Source organism: Rhinatrema bivittatum, chromosome 9 (genome assembly GCF_901001135.1).
Source record: "Rhinatrema bivittatum chromosome 9, aRhiBiv1.1, whole genome shotgun sequence".
In the NCBI taxonomy this organism is placed as follows: domain Eukaryota; kingdom Metazoa; phylum Chordata; class Amphibia; order Gymnophiona; family Rhinatrematidae; genus Rhinatrema; species Rhinatrema bivittatum.
The window spans coordinates 60,786,948-60,809,057 of NC_042623.1; the positions used below are offsets into that span (position 1 = coordinate 60,786,948).

General features: G+C 45.3%; 1 protein-coding gene across 1 annotated transcript in view; it reads left to right on the forward strand.

Annotated features, from left to right (window-relative positions):
* KIF21A (kinesin family member 21A) overlaps positions 1-22,110 on the forward strand; it is a 443,437-nt gene that overhangs the window by 233,566 nt on the left and 187,761 nt on the right. The window contains 4 exon segments of the mRNA XM_029617139.1: positions 9,111-9,147; positions 9,149-9,199; positions 10,080-10,155; positions 10,158-10,199. Coding sequence (XP_029472999.1) covers positions 9,111-9,147; positions 9,149-9,199; positions 10,080-10,155; positions 10,158-10,199 — 206 coding nt within the window.

Here is a 22,110-nt window from a genome sequence, read left to right on the forward strand (position 1 = left end):
GTTGAGAGGTTAATTCTGCAGCCGCTTGATCTTTCGGAAGGTGTGTCTTAGGTCCTGGTGGCTTCTAGAAAGCCTTCCACTAGAAAATCCTATGGACTGAAGTGGAGGAGATTTTCTGTGTGCTGTGAGCAGAAGGCCCTAGATCCATTCTCCTGCCCCATGCAAAAACTGCTTGACTACCTCCACCTATCGGAGGCTGACTTGAAGACCAACCCCATTAGAGTTCATCTCAGTGCAACTGGCGAATATCACTGAGGTGTAGATGGTGTGACCATCTCTGTACAACCTCTAGTTGTATGCTTCATGCGGAGCTTGCTTCAATTGAAGCCTCCCCTAAGGTCTCCCGCTGTGTCTTGGGACCTCAACATTGTGCTAGCTCAGCTGATGAAAGCTCCTTTTGAGCTGCGCTTCTGTGACCTGAAGTACCTGACCTGGAATGCCATATTTTTGGTGGTGGTCACTTCAGCGTGCAGGATCAGCGAGCTCCAGGCATTATACCAAATTTTATCATGATAGGGTGATCTTGCGTACGCACCCTAAGTTCCTGCCTGAGGTGGTGATAGAATTCCTTCTTAATCAGTCAGTGGTCCTGCCAACATTCTTTCCCAGGCCCCATTCGCACCAAGGTGAATGAGCACTGCACAGTTTGGATTGCGAAAGAGCCTATGCCTTCTATCTGGAGTGGACAGAAGCCCATAGACAGTCCACCCAACTTTTTATTTCTTTTGACAGGAATAGGTTGGGAGTTGCTGTTGCCAAACAGACACTATCCAGTTGGCTAGCAGACTGCATTACCCTTCTGTTATACCAGGCGGAACTGCATCTTGGGGGTAATTTATTTATTTATTTGTTCGTTTTTATATACCGAAGTTTAGTGAGAGGCCTTCACTCCGGTTTACATTTGAAACAACGAAATACATGTGTAGAAACCATATGAAAAGTCATTACAGTAAACTGATAGAGCAAGATTTACATCTAACGATATGATTGGTAATACAACATTTTGGATATAATGAGATAAAGCGAGATACAACAATATAACATAATGAGGGATTACACAATAACAAGATGGTTGGAAATTCACCATTTAGGATAAATTAACAGCAGGGGACAGGTTATGGCTCTGGTTGTGACAGTGGGTGCGATTGGAGTGGGGTTAGCAGGTTTTCTAGTGGTATATTGGGAGTATCATTATATGATTTAAATAACTGTATTAGTAGGGATTAGTGATATGTATATAAGATTGAAGTGTCCGTAAGGATATGGGTGTAGGATGATTGTAATAGGTAGTTTAACCGATCCCGTCTTTGAAGGTTTGTATGAAGAGCCAGGTCTTTAGATCTTTTTTGAAGGTTTTAGTGTTGTTTTGAAGTCTTAGGTGCTCTGGTAGAGAGTTCCAGAGGTGAGGCCCTGCAATGGAGATGGCTCTGTTTCTTACAGTAGTATGTTTGGCAGTTGAAATTGTTGGAATGTTGAGTTTTAATTTGTTTGTTTGTTCTCGTATTGAATGTAATGTCAAGGCTCATTCTGTCAGAGCCATGGCAACTTCGGTGGCCCACTTGTGAGCAGTTCCCATGGAGGAGATCTGCAGAGCTGCGATGCTGAATTCTTTCCACACATTTGTATCTCACTACTGTCTGGATAGGGATGGCTGACATGATAGTAGGTTCGGCAAGTCTGTCCTTTGGAATCTCTTTGAGATGTAGAACCCAACTCTCCCTGTCTAGGGTCCATTGTTTTGGTTCAGACTGTCTCCCTCTCTGTTATCAATAGCACTGTGGTTGTTGTGCCCATTGGCACTTGGTTGTTGCTTGTTGGTCCTCTTTTGTGTTGGGGAGCATCCTGTAGCTAGGGTTTCACCCATGTGTGAGTACTACCATCCTGCTTGTCCTAGGAGAAAGCAGAGTTGCTTTCCTGTAACAAGTGTTCTCCTAGGACAGCAGGATATTAGTCCTCATGAAACCCGCCCGCCACCCTGAGGAGTTGGGGTCCTCTTATTTTTTGTTCTAATTTGTATTGAAATTCTATGTGACGAGACTTAAGAGGGACCCCGTGTGGACGTGTGCTATAGGGCATGCTGGGCATGTTCAGTATGCACAGTCAATGTTCCAGAAACTTTGACATAAGTTTTCCGTGCCGGGCTCCTCCCGATGCTGTCATCCTATGTGTGAGGACTAACATCCTGCTGTCCTAGAAGAACACCTATTACAGGGTAGCAACTCTGCTATACATACTGCATAGTTTAATTTTTCCTTTTTGTCCAAGTGTGACGACATAGTCAGCCCTAATGACGTGATTCACTAGGGCTTTTTTCTATTCTGTGCCCATTGGAAAAGACCTTGATATGGGCTCTAAGTCTTGTCTTATGACTAACAGGAAGGGAGCAACTTACATACTGTAAAAGTTTTTTTTCAACTTCGGTACATTCAGTTTATTCCTCATTGCTCTAGATCAGTGATTCCCAAAGCTATCCTGAGGGACGCCCAGCCAGTCATGTTTTCAGGATATGAACTATAAAAATGCATGAGAGAGATTTGCATGCTTTGCCATACACATTTATCTCATATTTATAGCAGCTCTCTAGAAAACCCAGCTGGCTCAGAGTTCCTCAAGACAGGTTTGGGGACCACTGTTCTAGATAATCTGTCATCTTGATTAGATGCAGTGAAGTTGTCTGCACTTGATTGCTTCATTCTTTATTTTTGTCCTGGACAAATAAACTGAAACAAGATTCTTACGAGTTCTTATGCTCACTGATTCTTCTAGTTCCTTGGCTGTCATTTGACTTTATATCCTTCATTGATAACTTTGCAAAATAGGACCAGTTTTTGGCAGTCATTACATTTTGGGCATTATGCAGCCTGTGAAGGTTTAACTCCCCTTGAAGCATTCTGTGATGATGACCATTTTTCAAATGAGGATTTGGGAATTTCTTCAAGCAGCCTTCTGACAGCATACCCAGGGACTGTACTACAGAGCTAAAGGAGAAGGTTTTCTACTTGTACTAATAGGTTATTCCTATGTACTTTAGCCTGGTTTCTGAAATTCCTCCCACGCTCTCCGGCCCCTTCTGCTCAAAAGGGATAAAACTATCCCAGTGATACCCATCTTACACTTTGTTCAGGTTTGGACTTGGGATCTCACTTCTGACACCATATATATGTGTCCAGAATGACTGTAGATTTTTCAGGCCTACATTCTATTCGCCAACTAAGGCTCTTATGATTTGAACCTAAAAACTAAAAAAGCAGATTTCTTCACTGAGCTACTAGGAGTACCCTATTTATTTTGCTTTAGTTTTTCAAATACCTCTGTTTATCATTGCACCCTATCACACAGGCATTTCACAAAGCTGAATTTATGCCCCAAAGATAGTTTTAATTTAATGTTCACAGACCCTGTTCTTCACATAATATTCTGATCAAGTTCTTGACACTGGTACATCTTAAAGTTGTTTTATTGACTTGGGTGAATGTAATTCCAGTGTTATGCCAATAAAAAAAATTTCTTATAAGAAATTAACTACATGCTGAGGATCACTATAAATTATCGTACAATATATTTCTATCTGGCACTCCCTCCTCCTTAAACCCAATGAATTTACATGTAAGTTGGCCCTTGTTTTTTTAGTGGGCCCAGATGTAACTTATGGAAACATAATCTAGTGTTATCTTACTTATTAATATACTTTTATCCTGGTACAAAGTTCCCTAAATGGAATGTGATGGATTACATTTATGGGATCAGTTTACTGAAATGTTAATATACTTTCAGATCGATACAGACGGGCGCGTGTGACGTCACGGCGTGCGTCATGTGCGCCCGTCTATGCGCTTTCATTAGCTGGAGCGCCCAAATTGACGGGTGCTCCGGCCAATGAAAGCACATAGATGGGCGCGCGTGACGTCACGGTGTGTGTCACGCGCGCCCGTCTATGCGCTTTCATTGGCTGGAGCGCCCAAATAGACGGGCGCTCCGGCCAATGAAAGCACGCCCGTCTATGTGCGTTTGGAGGGTATGTGTAGGGGAGGAAATGAACTGCGGGTCTGAAGTACGTTTGAATGATGGAGGTTGAATCGCAGGTGATGGTAGTGTTCGGCGTACTTTGGATAATGGGGACATTGAGAATTGTTAGATTGGGGTACACTGGGCAGATTTCTGGGTGCTGTGTAGGGGGGGAGGGCTAGTAAGGTGGGTTTCCAGACTCGTGCTAGATAAATTTTATGGACGCTGTAAGGGGAGGGGAGGCAGTTGGGTGCCATCTTTGGCAAAGTTTGGGAGCTGTGCAGAGGTTAGGCTGGAGCGCCCAAATCGACGGGCTGATGGAGCCCTAGCTGTTGCCGAGCCAGGAGAACCGGGACCTGTGCGGGGGGGACCACTGCGAGCCGCTTTCGCCGCCGGCTGCCCCCTCCGGAGGGCGGCAGAGAAGGGAAGGGGCTGAAAAGCAACAAAAGGTAAGTTGGCACATGTAGAGTCGCTTCGGGAGCAGGGGATTTTCGGTTTCTTTTGGGGGAAAGTTTGCCATCTACCATTACCCCCTGCCTCTAACGCAGGGGTAAGGGTAGGCGGTAAGTTAGCAGGTTAAATGCACGGCAAAACGGCAGGGGTAAAATAGCGATAGTCGGGGCGCGCATTACTGTATGGGAGGGAATAGCTAATTTGATCGTTTACATCTGATATACATGCCGCGTGCGGAAGGGGTTACCCGGGGATTTAAAGAGGCGGTAAGAATGGGTTAAAGGGGATAGTGTATCACGGGTTGGACTACGCGGCCGAAAAGTGAGTAGAAAGCGGGTTAGGAGCAGGGTAACCGCGGCCCCACTTTACTGTATCGAGCTGTTTGTTAGTAAATAAACCCTATTGAGATTAATGCGGTCTATTTACTAACACTTCACATTAACACATTTTGGTAAATAGGACCCTGTATTTGCAAAAAATAATAAGAATTGAAATTTATAAGGTGCTTTTCAATCAAACCATATTCATTGTGCTCAACAGGTACTTTAAAAAGGAAAATTGGTTCTTAACTGCTAATTTTCATTCCTGTAATAACACAGATCAGTCCAGACAAGTGGATTTTGCCTCCCTGCCAGCAGATGGAGTCAGAGAAACAAAATTTGAAGCACTGCTACATAATAGAGTGCAGTCTGCAGTCCCCTCAGTATTGACCTGTACCCAAGCCAAGATGTAACCCCCAAACCCCTTTCTCGGTCTAACAGAGAGAACTATAGGATTAGAAACCCCCCCAAAAACTGGAGCCCAAAACTAAATCCGAAAACCCAAACCATGATCAACTGCCCAAATACACTGAAAGGCAAACCTACCTCAACCACCAGTTGGTAAAAAAAACAGTCTTTTGGCAGTGACAGGATGGGTCTGTGGACTGAACTGTGGTATTATAGGAACGAAAATTAGCAGGTAAGAACCAATTTTCCTTTTCTGAACATACCCAGATCAGTTCAGACAAGTGGGATGTTCCAAAGCACCCCCTAGACTGGGCGGGAACCCGAAAAACCCGCACGCAGAGCACTCTCACCAAAGAACACTTCTTCCTGCTCCTCATGTCTATGCGGTAATGTCTGGTGAAAGTATGCAACGAGGACCACACCACAGTCCTACAGCAACTGACATTCCGCCCAGGAAGTGGCTAGTGTTCTTGTGGAATGTGCCTTCAGCCCTGCTGGAACTTGATGGTCCTCACAAATATAGGCCGTGCAAATAGCTGCTTTCAACCAACTAGAAATGGTAGCCCTAGAGGCCTTCTCTCCCGTCTACCTGCCCCTCATATAGGATAAAAGGGTGATCAGAGTGCCGAACTATTCGACAGCTCCAGATAACGCAACAGAGTTCTCCTCACATCCAAAAGATGCAGCTCCCTGCACCTAGGGGAATCCTTAGACCACTCTGGAAAAACCGGAAGATCTGCCGATTGATTAACATGAAAGGAGGACACCACCTTAGACCAAAAAGAGGGGGCCCTCTGAATCGGAATATGAAGGTATGCCTTCGTCAAGTTCAGAGACGCCAGGAACTGTCCTTTGCGGACTGCTACTACAACCGTGCGCAGTGGCCCCATTCAAAAATGCGGCACCCAAAGGGCCCTGTTTACCTTATGCAGGTCGAAAATGAGACAGAAGGTACCCTCCTTCTTGGGAATAATGGAGTTCCTGCCCTGCCCTTTTTTCCTCCCGCGGCACAGGCAATATGGCACGTAGATCCAGTAATCTTTGCAGCGTCCACCACACAGCCTCTAGCTTGCTGCGAGAGACCACATGATACTCGAGAGAGGCCTCCCTAACCAGGCACAAAAATTTGAGAGCATAGCCATCTTTTATGACCTCTAGCACCCAACGGTCCAAGGTAATCCTGGTCCATTCCATGTAAATAAGTACCAATGCCAGTTTTCATAGATATGATACTTGTACATAATTGTGTTAGCTAAGATTGTGCAGATTCCTTCTGGCTATTTACTTTTGCACTACTACTAGTGATGATGAAATCCTCACTGATTGTATTACTCTAACTGGAGCTGCTTAGATGGCTCTGCCACTGGCAATGATGGAGCTAGAGATGTAGATTTATCTAGGAATCTGAACGGTTTCCATTTTGTGTGCTCTTATCATTTCTTAACATGACTTGATCTTGGTTGATGCGTCTGTTGCCTCTACTGTACTCTTCTACCCCCATATCACTTCTTCCACCCTCTTTATCATTCAGGACACATTGGGAGGTATTGGTGCTCCCTTCCCAGACACTTGACTCCTTCAGATTTCACCTTCTGTATCTCATTTAAACTCAGTTGTGATCTACTGTCAGGTTAGATTTTTGGCCTTTGTCCAGTTGCTTCCTTCTTTTCCTCTAGGCATCCATTTCGGTTAGAACTAGACTATGGCATAACGGGCCTTCCTTCCCAGCTATATAGGGTTTTCCCACCATTTTTTAATGCCCTCGTGTCTTATCACAGTGTCTGTTCTCTGTCATAAAGTATGGACTGCTGTTTCCTGCAGAAGTCATCACCAAATGCACTTTTGAGCAAGTTGGTAGGTGTCACTGTTGTATGGTGGTTGGGACTACCAATCCCTGGGGTTTCTGAATGCTGCCTTCACAGGGTGTCCCCAGCCACCTCAGGGTGCAGAAGATGGGCTAGAGAAATGAACCCTAGTCTCCACCTAGCACTTTCCTGAAAAATGAAACAACACTTTTTTGTTTTAACTAGTAGCATACAATTTGTAAATAATTGTATATAAAGGTGCAAAGACAAATGGAAATAATTACCAGTTGTGCCTTGCCATGCCTAATCCCTATATATAAGTAATTGAGCATTGGTACAGATCAGATTCTTGTTTTTGAAGTGATTACTATATAAATAATTTTCATAAATAATTTTTATAAATTTTTTATAAATAAATAATTTTTATAAATTATTTTATAAATAAATAATTTTTATAAATTATTTATAAATAAATAATTTTCAAACAAGCTTTCCCCTAGAGCCAAGAACTCGAAGAAAAGTCTTTTCAAGCCCACAACGAGTTATTCAAATCTATTATTTTTCTTCCTTTTTTCAATCAGAAATTTACACATGCTGACTTCAATGTAAAAACTTGTTTACTTAGTTTTTGTTCAATGTAAAACTTCTTTTTATTCTGTTCTATGTAAACCGCTATTTGTAGCGATAGTTACTGTTCTTTGTGAACCGGGGTGATATGTATATTATACAGGAACCTCCGGTATATAAATTATTTAAATAAATAAATAAATAAATATATGGCAATAAAATTGATACTAGTGCAAGGTAAAACTCACTTAGGTTTGCTGTGCCTTTAATCTTCTGTGCTTATTGTTTCATTCTTCTATTTTACAGACTCTGACCTTCTGACTTTATTTCCTTATCTTTCATTATCCTGCCACCTTCTGTTCGTTTCCTTCTTCCACCCATCTTTGTTCTCCTTCCTCATCAGTGTTTGTCATGCTAACCAATAAAAATATGTTCTTTTAACCTTTCCATCTATTCCATCTATTTTAACCTTAACATCTATTGTCATCTGATATTTCCAACATATCCCAGTATTTTTGTCTCTGGCTTCAATCTTTTATCTTCCCATTGTAAACTAAGGACATAAGTTAAAAGCACATTAAAAATGCCCTAGAAAAGGAAAAGTAGTGATCTGCCCAATTACTGGACATTCTTCTCTTGTGTCTGCTAAAACTTGAGTAAACATACCTTTTTTCCTCTTCATTTTTTTCATACTGAGATAGTTTTCAGCAATTTGTGGTCTCTCTGAGCAAATTGCAGCTTTTACAATTTATTTATGACCTGAAAATTCTTTACATACTATTTTTTAATTCTGTTTCTTTTGTACTCATTTTCATTGATCCTACAAAACATAGCGTGCTGTGGTTTGCATCTTTTGACATATTTTTTCCATATAATAGACTGGACAATAGAGGAAGATCAGCAATTACCAAGGAAGTGAATTGGCAATTTCTTATGCTGTTGCACTCACCTTAAAACCTCAGCAATAAATGCTAATTCTTTGTATATAATTCTTTCACCATGTTTCATATATCTGTTTCTGAGGTTCCACAGAAGGTCAAACTGATGGTAATAATATTAGTGTCACCATAGGTATGTATATTACTTGTGTAGGACTTCATCTGCATTCTCTAAGCTCTCTGAAATGGAGCTTCTGTGAGCTGCTGGTCCACTTTTAGTCTTTTTAGTAATCCTTTTGCCTGATTGTATGGGCAAGATTCAACAAGTCCATTTATCCAGATTATCAAATCCTGTTTTGTTCTTGTTTTTTCTTTTGTTTAAACTGAATGCATTCACAGATATCTCTAGTAACGTTTTCCTGATTTCTCATATGGTAAGACCGGTACTAGTGTTTTTGACAATTTATTTCTAGAAAAGTCAATACAGGAGAGGAAGTAATGGCCACAGGAAAAAAGCCAATAAGCAAGAGTGACCATGTCTCTTGCTTTTTGGGTTTTATTTTTGTATAAGTTAAAAAATGCTTTGATAGTGGGAACAATTTTGATAAGCTTGAAAAGTGTGAATGCCCAACTATTCATTGGTTCCCTTTTTGTATTTGCATGTTTCTTTGTAGTGTGGTGAAAGAAGAAAACATCGATAATGAGCAGGAAAAAGGCAGAAGAAAAGGATGCCTCAGAAAGAGAAAGCCATGAACTTGAAGTAGTATGTATCACAGGCTGAAAGTCTGTTTTTTAATTAATTGTTAAAATGGGCTTGGACCCTTGTGGGCAGGTCACATTTTGACAAACTTGGTGACTTCTGTTGGTTCCAAGGCAGCACTGAAGCTCAGCCACAAAGGAGGTTTTCATCCCCAGCCTCCTGTTTGATATTTGGAGAAACTGCGGTTCTCAACTGTCAGGGGAGTGGGGAGAAAAATACGCACTGAAAGATTCTGACTTTGTGATGCAAGGAAGTAAACATGGTACCATTCCAGAATTTATTTACCAGAAATATTCAAATAAGACGAGAGAGGACGTCAAATAATGAAATGGACACTACAAAAATAGGAAATGTATGTTTACATTTTTTTTTTTTTTTTTGGTCATGTCCAAGAAACGAGCAAAAAATGTCTTATCACTGGTATGAAAAATTAAATGTGAGGTGGAACCAATACAACCTAAGTACTTACAAAAGTAATCATCCCTACCCACCAAAAGAAAAGTTAAGACTGAAAATTAAGAATAACTGTATGAGAACCCGGTATGATGCTGTATCAAAATAGTTACCTGTTACAATAACACTCATTTGCTCTGTATATTTTTAAAAATATTTCATTTACTTCACTAAACGGTGTCTTGTATATAGAAACACCCTAATGCAGAGGCATTAAATCAAAACTGTATGTTCCTGAAAAAATAGGGAGCTGGTAAAGCTACTTAGAAGTACCGTACAAGTCTAGCTGAGGTGGAGTCACAAAATTTTATGTTTTGGCATTACCATTCATTCTCAATAAGTGCCATCAGTTTATATGTAGCAGTCATGGTGGCCTTCTCAATCACTGAGTTCAACTGGTGGAGGTTTATTTTTTCTTTCTTTCTAACAGGAGGAAGGCTTAGAAACAAGTGACCATGAAGAGATAGAGGAGGAAGAGGAAGAAGATGAAGATGATGACATAGAAGGTGTGAAAGCTCAGATGAATCCGATTCCGAGTTAGATGAGAAAGGTATTATTTAAGCATGTTTGCTATTTTTATTAGTCTTCAAAATAATTAAAAAATGAAACCCAAACAAACCATGACAGTGATAATTGCAGTTCTGCATTAAACCAGAGTATGCTGAACACTGGGGACACTGGCAGTATCTCAGAATGCTGAAATCCTCCATCAAGACTTTTCTAGTAAAGCATGGGATGGGAGCTGTTGGCAGCTTCTCTCACAGAGATTAACCATAACACCTTGCTTCGTTTTCCATTAACCCAGCCTTTCCTGCATTTACAGATTGTAGCTTCAGAGGGAGGTAGAAATTGTCTCTAACAGTTGATGAATATGCAGATTTTGAGGCCTATGTAGTAAGGTGTGGTGATGTTTGAAAATGCCTACTAAATCAGCAAGTACCATATGTGGTTCTTCAGGTGTCTTCTCAGCTCCCAATTATCACATGAATTCCCTCATCCTTTTCTTTTTGTAAAATTGTGCACGCATTATGTCATTTTATCACACATTAGTTAGGTAATGTTGCAAAATCTATGCAAAAGTAAGTAATGACTTGTATAATTATGCAGATAAGCTTACTACCTATGGCCAGGATTTATCATTCCTCGCAGAATGATGAATTCTGCGAAAATGGTGGGCGGGGGGCGGGGCCCCCTGCGAAAGCCCGCAGCCGTTGCACCATGACGGTGCGCCGGCTTTCGCACCAATTAGTGCCACCATGAAAGGTGGCGCTATTCAATGCGCTACTGCCAACGATAATGTTAGTAACATTATCGCCAGCAGCGAAGCCACCGCCGTCTCTGCCCCTCATTTATCAAAGGCTCGCGTGTGCTGAGCCTTTGATAAATGACCCCCTATGTTTGCATGACTAGAAAACACACATTAAAATGCATGAATATAAATGCATAGCCATTTTCATGAGAACTTTTGTACATTTTTAAGGTAAGGGTTTTTTTTTTTTTTTTGCAATATTATGTGAAATTTATCACACATTATTTACCTCCAAATTAATGTGCATGCAGTTAACACGGGATGTTATCACATGTTAATGTATAATTGTCTATTCCTGTTCATACTCAGACAAGTGGATTTATGCATCCCTACCAGCAGATGGCGGCAGAGAACAAAAACTTTTGAGTCACTGCTACATAACCGAGAGTGCCACCTATAGTCCCTCAGTATTTCACTGTCTCCAGCAGATGGTAGTGGTGCATAGCTGCAGTCTGTTAGTAAAAAAAAAAAAAAGTATAGCTAGTTTAGAGTAGGGAAAAGAAGATCCGGGACTCTGAGGTGTTAGGTACGTTCATGGGCCATCTGTCTGGTTGAGCAGGGTGAGCGGGGGGTTGGATATCCCCGGATAGGCTCGACCCTTGATTCCACAGGGAGGGAAAGCCAGGGGTCCTGGTTCCCTCACTTCCCCTGAGGGCCTTCCTCCGAAGCCGGCCTGAGGAAGCGTCCTGGAGCCCAGAAACAAGAGCGTACACCTTTCTGTCCCCTTTTCTGTCCTCCTTGGAGGGGCTCTCAGGCGTGCTGGGGCAATTAATTTTCTTTCCTTCCTGCGGTCTGTCGAGTCAGTGTCAGGGGGTGGACAGGCTCGAGCAGCCGGACAGCGGCGCGGCTGCGAGGGCTTTATTTTTTCCTCCTGCTTGGTTTATTTTTAGCTGCAAGCCATGCCAACTGCCGCTGAGCATGGGAAATCCTGTCAGGCCTGCAGGGGGGGATGGCGTTCTCACCTCAGTGCGGTCCTTCTCTGCCCAATTTGTGTTTTCCTAGCATGTAGCAGATGGACTCAGGACCAGTGGGTATAGTGTACTCCTGATAGCAGTTGAAGACGGATCAGATTTCAATCTGACGTCAGCCCCTAGTACATATACCTCTGCAGGAAGTGCAGCTCTTCAGTATTTTCAGTCTCCATAGCAGTTAGGGACTATCTCTACACGCTCTCACAGCGTTAGAACAAATTCAACTGAGAAAACCCAATTCGGAAGAAAACCTACTCTGAAGACGAGCCCCCGCTCTCCTGCGGTGATACCCTCTGGTCCCTCCCTCAGTTGAGAATTCCCGAGGTGATTTCCATGGTCCCTCGGAGGTAAGCCTCGGTCCGGCGGCCAACATCGCTGCGAGGACCTAGTCCCCGATCTCGGGCGCGGCTGAGAGGCAGCGGGTGCACCCTCGAGTGCGGCAGTGAAGGTATTTGCCCTCATCCCCCCCGCAGCCGGAGACCGCCCGGAACGAAACCGGGAAGCGCCGAAGACAAGGTAAGGTAGAAATCTTCAGCATAGACTCCGGTCTCTGAGGTTCGAGGAGTCGCACAGGTCACCAGCCGGGACCAGTGCCGCCGGGTTGATCCACCCTACCAGTGCCAGGCCCCGGCTAGTTCAAAGGGTCCTCCCCGTGGAGACCCTCCGAGGTGGTCGCCATATTGCCCGCGTGGTCGCCGTCGCCATATTGCCCGCGTGGTTGCCGTCGCCATCTTGGCCTATTCTGCCGTCTCGATCCGGGTGCACAAGGCTAGCTAGGCGCACAAAATACTTGTGTGCATGAAGTTACACGCACAAGGGCCGTGTGTATAAGTTATACGCACATCGCGCGCCTACCGGGCTGAGCGCATACCTGCGACTTGGGCGCACAACTATGCGCACAACCCGCATGCACATCTTAGACGTGCCGGAGCGCATAAGGGGATATGCGCCTATAGCCATGGCAACCACCGGAAACGGAGATCAAGGCTCAAGGCCTCTGCCCAGCATGCCATATCAGAGCCGCACAAAGCGAAAAAGACAATGCCCTGTGTGCTTAGTGGCATTGGCATCTGGCCCTGGCAGTCCAGGGCCAAGTACTAGCTCCTCAATGAGTATCCCAGACCTAGCAAATTCCAGCGGGACACCCCTCAGATGGGGACTCCCAGGGACTCAATGCCCCTTAGCTTGGACCCAGCGTCTATCTCATGGGTGGAATTCTTCAAAGGGCTACACACCTTTGTCACATGCAGACGGAGCCTCCGGCCAAACAGCCACAGCCTCCACCAGAGGACCTTTATACCCCAGGCCCCTCTAGGCCTAGACAAATGTTTCCAACCGCCCAGAAGCCCCACCTATGGGGACATGGACAACTCTGAAGAGGAAGCAGAGCCCCTGGAAGAGGGGAACTCCCCCGGGACAGAGCCTCACCGAACCATGAGGCGCTTCTTCACCAAGTACAAGCTCCCTCACCTGGTCAACCCACAGCCTGAAGGAGCTCGTTATCCCGGCGCAAGTGCTTCGGGGGAGCCTAAGACGAATCCCCTGCTAGAGGGCCTCCACCAGACCTCCCGCCATTTCCCTCTGTTACAAGCTGTCCTGCAGCTAATTGACCTGGAATAGAGTGCTCCAGAATCCACATTCAAGGGGGACGAACTATGGCAGCCATGTACCCCCTGGACCCAGCGGCCAAAACCTTCTGACATGCCCAAAAGTGGATGCCATGGTCTGCGCTGTCTCGAAGCGCACTACTATCCCAGTGGAGGGAGGAGCAACGCTCAAAGATGCTCATGAACCGTGCGTCTGGAATCCATCCTTAAACAGTCCTTTGACGTCGCCGCTGTGTCCCTACAAACAGCGGCCTGCTGCACCGAAGTGACACGTGCCTGCCTCTCCCAGACCAGGAGCAATACCCCTGGGGAGGCCATGGAACCAGCAGTATCTTTCCTGTGGACGCTACTTCTCGATCTGGTATGCACAGCGGCCAGAGGAGTGTCATCAGCTGTGGCTGTCAGGAGACAACTCTGGCTCCGATGCTGGTCGGCCGATGCATCTTCCAAAACGCGTCTCACAAGGATGCCCTTCAAAGGATCCCTCCTGTTCGGCAGCGAACTAGAGAAACTGGCCAAAAATTGGGATGAGTCCCCATTGCTGCGCCTACCGGAGGACAGGAATAAGAGAAACCAGCGACCCTTCCCCGTCCTCCAGGGGCAGAGGTTCACAGCGCTTCAATCGATACAGAAGCAACTATCAAGCGCCCCACCCTACGAGCAGGAACCAGTCCTTTTGGAACAAGCACAACAAGAGGGGATTCCGCTTGGGTCCAGGCCCCAGCCGCACCCCACAATGAGATTCATGCCGACCCGTCCAAGGAAAGAAGCCATAGGGGGCAGACTAGCCCTATTCTACCACAGATGGGTCAAGATAACTTCAGACAAGTGGGTCCTAGCCATCATTCGAGAGGGGTACTTCCTGGATTTCTACGAACCCCTCCAGACAAGTTCGTGGAATCCCCCCTGCCACGACCTCCCCAAGAGGGTGGCAGTGGAAGCTACACTGACCAGACTACTGGCCCTCGAGGCCATAACCCCAGTGCCCTCCACAGGAAATAAATACTGGGCATTATTCCATTTATTTTATCCCCAAGAAAGAGGGGACGTTCAGGCCCATCCTGGACCTAAAGTCGGTCAAAAAACCGCCACCTGAGGATTCCCCGCTTCTGAATGGAAACCCTACGCTCCATAATGGCGATACATCCGGGAGAGCTTCTCAACATCCTTGGATCTTTCGGAGGCCTACCTACACATCCCAATTCATTATTATTTATTAGAACTTTTCTATACCGACTTTCCAGTAACAGAATTACTGATCAATTCGGTTTACAATTTGAACAATAACAACAGTGACAAGTAAATGTCTTACAAGGAACAGGAAGAAATAACTTGGAAATAAATATGTGGGTTGATTACATAAAAAGTACTATATACAAATAGTACTATATACAAATATATACAAAGCCTAAATGGTGGGTAGAGGCACTAAACAATGGTGTTGGACTGTCAAGAGGGTGGGTATTGGGATTTGGACTGCCAAGGAGTTGGAGTTGGTTAGACAAATTCTTTTGGTATTCCTTGTGGTATTTTGGGGGTATTCTTTGGGGTTTCAAAGAAGTTCCAGAGCTGAACTTGGATAGTTCTTGTGTAATTCTCTTGTTGGTTTGTTTAAAATAAATTGAAGTTCTTATATAGCTTTCTTGTAGGTTGAATGAAAATAACCTTGAGGGGTCCTTGGCAGATATTATTCCGCAGGCTGATGTTATGGAAAAGCTTGATGGAAGAGCCACGTCGTAAGTTTTTTTTTGAAAATAATGGGCATTGTACTGATTTGAGTTCTGGTGGGAGACTATTCCAGAGTTTGGGACCAGCTGTGGAGAATGCTCTTTTGCTTAACGTTGATTTTCATTGGTGGAGTCTGGAGGGTTCGTTTCTGTAGGCTTTTCTCACTGGTCTTGTAGATGTGTGGCGTTGTAAATGGGATTTTGAGCTCAAGTGGTGTTAGGTTATGTAGTGATTTGTGTATTGTTGAGAGCACTTTGAAGCGTATTCCTGAAATTGACGGGCAGCCAATGTAGGCTTTTTAATATTGGTGAGATGTGGTCTCTTTTGTTAGTCTTGGTTAGAATCCTTGCCGAAGCGTTTTGCAACATCTGTAATGGTTTTAAGGTGTTTTGCGGGGAGGCCCACTAGAAGAGCATTGCAATAATCTATTTTCGTGAGAATGATTGCTTGTAGAACCAGTCGGAAGTCATGGAGATGGAGGAGTGGTCTAAGTCTTTTTAAGACTTGTAATTTGAAGAATCCATCCTTTACTATACTGTTCATCAGGAACACCAGCGCTTCCTACGCTTCAAAATTCTGGACCGTCACTACCGTTCCGGGCACTACCCTTCGGGTTAGCCACGGCACCAAGAATCATGGTGGGTGGTGGCGGCAACACTGAGGAAGGAAGGAATCCTCGTATACCCTTACCTAGACGATTGGCTGACAGGGCGAAATCCCCAAGATGAAAGCCACCAAGCAACCAACAGAGTCAGAACTCTACTGGAGAGCCTAGGATGGGTGGTCAACACAAGCTTGGACTTGGGGACCTTGGAACAAGTGTCTCACAGTGGTTTTTCCGCGGATTTCGTTTCATGATGTACGAGGCCTATCTCGCCAGTGAGGAGCTGGCGAATAAGTGACCAGCCTCTCAGCCAGTCCGGATGGGCCCGTAAGAGGACCTCAGACTGAGGCGCCTCCTTGTAAGGCGGGCTTTTTGTGCTTATTGGGTCTGGAGCATTCGCTTGCTGATGATACTTCCTCTGAAGGTTCCGAGAGTGTTGATTCAAGGGGTGATGGTCCATAGGGTTGCAGGAGGACCAAGGTGCTGGTCAGGGCATGGATCCTGGGGCCAGATCGCTGGGGTACCTGGATACAGACAAGTTCCCTTTGATGGAAGGGGATGATCCCAGGGTTGTTAGATTATTTTGCAAGTATGAATTGCAACCATTTATCCCTCAGGTTCTGGAGGAACTGGGGATTAAGCTGATGGAGGGGGTCAACCCGGTGTTGGAGGTCTGTTGGACCACAGAGGACTTTCCCTTTGCCGAAGAAATTGATTGACCAGGAGTGGGAATCCACGAAAGCTGGATTGAAGATGGCCAAGGCTATAGCCAGGTGGTACCCCCCCTACCTGGAAAGCATCTTGAGATGTGAAGCTGCTGAAGGTTGATGCGGCAGTATTGGCTGTGACTAAGAAGACGACCATTCCGGTGGCAGGGTCAGTGGCTTTAAAGGACATCCAAGATTGGAAGCTGGAGATCCTTTTGAAGAGGCTGTTTGAAGTCTCTGCTTTGAGGCCTGAGGGTTACAGTCTGCGCCAGCCTTATGCAGAGGGCTTATTTTTGCTGGGTGCAGGAAATCCGCCACGGAGGTACCCTCGGAGGCGGCTGGCCAGGATCTAGTCTTGAAGAGGGTGTGGCCCATATGTGGCGGATGCCCTCTTATGACATTGCTTCGCACTTTGGCTAGAAACATGGTGTCCATAGTGACCGTAGCGAAGACTCCTGTGGCTATGCAATTGGTCTGCGGATGTTTGGTCGAAGGCACAACATGCTAATTTCCCCTTAAGAGACAGCAGTTGTTCGGTGAGGACCTGGAGAAGCTGATGAAGCATCTGGCAAGACTGTAAGGGCAATAGGTTGCCGAGGATAAGAAGGGCAACTAAAAGTCCTTTCCGTCTCGTTATCTTTTCCGTGAGATGAGATTTTGTCCAGCAGAAGTTCATCCAGTTCTTTGCAGAAAAGGGTTCAGGAAGGCGGCAGTCCTTTCGGGGGGACCTGAAGACTGGCCAGAGAGGGTTCTGGACAAGGGTTCGGAGGTGCCAAGTCTGCCCAATGAAGGTGGGCTGGTCCACTCTTCCCTCGCGGCTGTCGGCAGGTTGTCCCATTTTTACGAGGAGTGGACCAGAATTACCTCATACCAGTGGGTGCTGGAAGTAATTCAAGATTGGCTAAGCATTAGAATTTTCTCAACCCCTCAAGGAGGCCTTCGTAGTGTCCTGTTGCACTTCGTCCGCCAAACAAGCGGCGGTGTGGGACACTGTGCTATGCCTGTAGCATTTGGAAGCCATCCTCCTGGTGCTGCTCGGGGAGCATGGTAAGAGAAGGTATTCTGTGTACTTTGTGGTTCCAAAGATGGGAGGGGTTGTTTCGGCCCATTCTGGATCTCCAAAGGGTCAATGCGAAGTTGTGTGTCCCATGTTTCCGCATGGAAACATTACAAACAGTGGTTGCGGCAGTGCGCAAAAGGGAGTTCCTGGCCTTCCTCGATCTGATGGAGGCATATCTCCATATTCTCATCAGGGCGGATCATCAGAGATTTCTACAATTCATGGTGCTGGGAGATCATTTTCGGTTTCAAGCCCTGCCCTTCGGGTTGGCTACAGTGCCGAGAACTTTCGTGATGGTGGTAGTAGGAGCAGCTCTCAGAAGAGCGGGGATACTGGTTCATCCTTATCTCAATGATTGGCTCATTCGAGCGAAGTCGGAAGCGGAGTGTGTCGCCTCTATTCCAGTCTGGATGATAAACCAGGAAAAGAGTCAGCTAGTCCCGTCTCAGTCCTTGGACTAGCTGGGTGCCAGATTAAACACCCTGGTGGGCAAGGTTTTCCTCACCCCGGAAAGGATTCTCAAGTTACAGCTGGTTCCCAAGGTCTGGGATTATTTACAGGTACTAGGGTCCATGGCATCTACGCTAGATCTAATGCCATGGGCTATGTGCACATGCGTCTCTTATAGAAAGCTCTCCTATCCCATTGGAATCCGATGTCGGAGGAGTTTCAAGTGCCGTTGCCCGCGCTCCAGGAAGAGGCCAGATCAGTCTCTCATGATGGATATCGTGAAGAGATATTTGAGAAGGAAGTGGATCTGGAGGTTCCAGACTGGATGGTGGTGACCTCGGATGCCAGTCTCAGCGGTTGGGGAGCAGTGTGTCAAGGATGGGCGGCGCAGGGGCAGTGGTCCCCAGTGGAAGCGTCCTGGTCCATCAACCCTCTGGAGAACAAGAGTGGTTCTTTCTCTCTCGGCTTCAGGGACTGGCAGTTGTGTGTTTTCAGACAATGCGACAATGGTGGCCTATATCAATCAGGGTGGAACGAAGAGTCGAATGGTAGCTCAGGAAGTTCACGAGTTCTTCGTCTGGGGTGGAGTTTCATCTGGCGGCTCTGGGAGTGTCTCACGTAGCAGGTGTGTACAGTGTGCAGGCGTACTTTCTCAACAGGCAACAACTGGACCCAGGAGAATGGGAGCTGTTGGCAGAGGGCTTTGCATTTTTTCGACACAGGAGGGACGAGCCCCAATTGGCTCTCATGGCAACAAGGTTGAATGCCAAGGGCAACCAAGTTTTTCAGTCGCCAGAGAAATTCGGCTCCTCAGGGATAGACGCCCTAGTTCATCCGTGGCCAGCGAGGCTACTACAGTGTGGCCCATGGAAATGTAAGCCCACCTCCAATACCAGTGCATAGGAGGCAGGCTACTTTTCCATGGGCCACCTGTACTACTGTACGTCTTTCCTCCGTTGCACGTGTAGGTCAGGTGCTACATCACATCGAGCAGCATCAGGGACGAGTGATCCTGGTAGTGCCAGAGTGGCTGTGGCATTTGCGGTTTGTGGATCTGGTGCAACTGGTGGTGGACGGGCCATTTGTCTGAGCCATTTGAAGGTCTGCTGCGTCAGGGGACTCATCTTGTTGAAACATGCAGATCATTTCTGTCTAGTGGCTTGGCTTTTGAAAGGCAACGTTTCCATCTGTAAAGAGGTATTCCGAGCCGGTGATTACTACTCTGCTTCAGGCTAGGAGATCCTCCACTTCTTTGGCGTATATCGGAGTTTGGAGGGTGTTTGGGGCCTGGTATGGAGCCCATGCCACTGTATTGTGCTTAAGGAACTTCAATTTCCATACCCACAGGGAGGGGAAAAGTAGCTGATTTTCTAGAAACCGAAACTTTTCTCACGGCCTAAGCATTGCAGCCACTCCCTCTCACGAATACTAAGATTTCTATTTTTGTTTCTCTTGTCTATTCTTCAGATATTTAAGCATCAGCACAGAAGCCACCTGCTTTACTTAGCTTATCTCCCCAAAGGTAAACCAATTTAAAAAAAATGCTCATTGCCGGAATGTGTCATTCAGAGTTAATATGTCGTTCTGATTGCTTTACTTTATAAGGTGTGCAAGGCATTTTGCCTCTTTTAATATTCACTATTAAAACGATATTCCCCGTTTACCTTCCCCACCCCTTTCCGAGGATCTCTTGCAGGCAAAGATGACTCAGGGTTTTGGCCTTTTTGCAGGAGGGGTCATCGAAGGTTTGTCCTACAATTCTCTCAGAGTCCAAGTGGCAGAAAGCCGGGAAGAGATGATACTAATTTAGCAAATTACCGTCCCATTTCTCTCTTAAATACGGATTATAAAATATTCAACGAAAATACTGGCTACTAGGTTATCTAAAGTTTATGGGCCTTTTGGTAGATCCCGACCAATCAGGTTTATTAAAGATCGCTTGATCTCCAATAACACTAGGCTTTTTTTTCATATACAGCAACTGGGCTTTCTCCTCCACTACAACCAGCGGTGGCGGTCTCATTAGACGCGAGAAAGCCTTTGATCGTGGTCGAGTGGCCTTTTTTATTTGCTGCTTTGCATTGGTATGGTATAGGTCCCCTGTTTCTAAACTGGAATTAAATATTTATATACCGCCACCACAAGCTTATCTTTACCTCAATCAGCAAAGATCTCCCACTTTCCTCCCTCATAGGGGTACGAGGCAAGGCTGCCCCCTGTCACCGTTACTCTTCAACCTGGCTTTGGAACCACTACTTCTAGCTATTAGACAATCTAATGTTATTCATGGTATAACAGTTGGCTCTGTTGAATTCAAACTCTCAGCATATGCTGATGATGTTTTGTTATTTCTACGGGAACCGGAAAGTTCACTTCCTCACCTTTTTGATCTAATCTCCACTTACTCGTCCCTATCGGGATACAAAGTTAATTGGAATAAAACGGAATTACTTCCGCTTAATTTTTTGGCCTCCACCTTGGATTATACGAATCTACCCGTGCAAACGAAATCTCGAAACTTAAATACTTGGGAGTCTATTTTTATACGGACCCACAAGAGACGGTACTGCACAGTGAATTGACTATATTACGCTCCCTTCAAGATCTTATGACGAGATGGTCTCCCCTCCACCTTACTTGGTGGGGCAGATTAGATACCATCAAGATGATATTAGCTCCTAAAATTACTTATATTTTAAGTATTTTGCCGGTTTTTTTCTCATCTGATTTCTATAAACGGGTGGACAGGCTATTATCGAAATTTTTATGGAATAATAAAGCCCCCCGAATAGCTCTTATTAAGCTTAAGAGAGTCAGGGATCAGGGCGGAGTGAACTTTCCGGATTTCTACTCTTATCATTTAGCGTTATGTTACAGCAAGGTTCTTATTATTTTGAATATGATGTGGAGAGACCCACCCCTCGTTGGTTACTTCTTGAACAGGAACTTCTGGCTCCTTTCCCTCTTTCTTGTTTTCCTAGTATGACACTGCATAAGTCTCATATGGCTAATAATATTCTGAGATCCCTGCATAGGGCCTTTTTGGAAGCCGACGGTCTGCGCCCGCCATCCTCTGTGGGATGGAAGCTATCTCGTCATACTTCCATCTGGAACAATTCACTTCTCACAATCGACAACAAGACACTTAATTGGCGCATATGGCAAACGAGAGGCATTTGGCTACTTTCTGCTTTGGTCTGCGATGGCAAAGTGGTACCTTTTTCTCAACTAAGTGAGACCTTTGGGCTCCCCAGCTCTCAACAGTTTGCTTATTGTCCAACTACGTGCTGCTCTACATGACATTGTTCCAAGAACCAATTGGTCTTTCGACCATCCTACTGGTGGACTTTTTACCAAAAGTATGTTGAACAAGGTCATTTGGCATCTCGGTTTATACAAAGCATAATATGTTTTCTCTATTCCGCCAAAGGATTCTTTAAGATCAACGTGGGCCGCGGACCTTGGTGTAGACATAACTCCTGCCATGTGGCACTATGTTTGGTCTACTTCTACTCGTATATCGCTTTCTTCCAGTTTGACACAATCATCCTTTTATTGCCCTGCACCGGGCTTACTGGACCCCATGGAAACTCCATAGGGCTGGGTATATTAGATTCACACGTGTTGGTCTTGTGCTTGCACACACGCTACTTTATCACACATGCTATACGATTGTCCTTTTGTCCTCAATTTTTGGAAACGGATATGGGAAAGGATTTCGTCCATCTTGGACATAGAGTTACCTATCTCTTATTCCCTTGTAGTGCTTAGAGGTGCACATCCTTTACTAATGCTATCCTTGCCACATCGTAGGGCTTTGGGATTTTTTACTGCTAATTGGCCACCATACTATTGTGTCAAACTGGAAAAACGCAGTGATCAGTTGTCTGAACCGTTATGGTGGAACATGGTTAGTATGTATTCTAAGTATGAACGAGCTATGGCTTCTCAAACTATGGTAGACTTGGTAAGTGGTCCCAAGTGTGGGGAAACCGTTAGACGTCTACATAAATTCTATGGGAAGC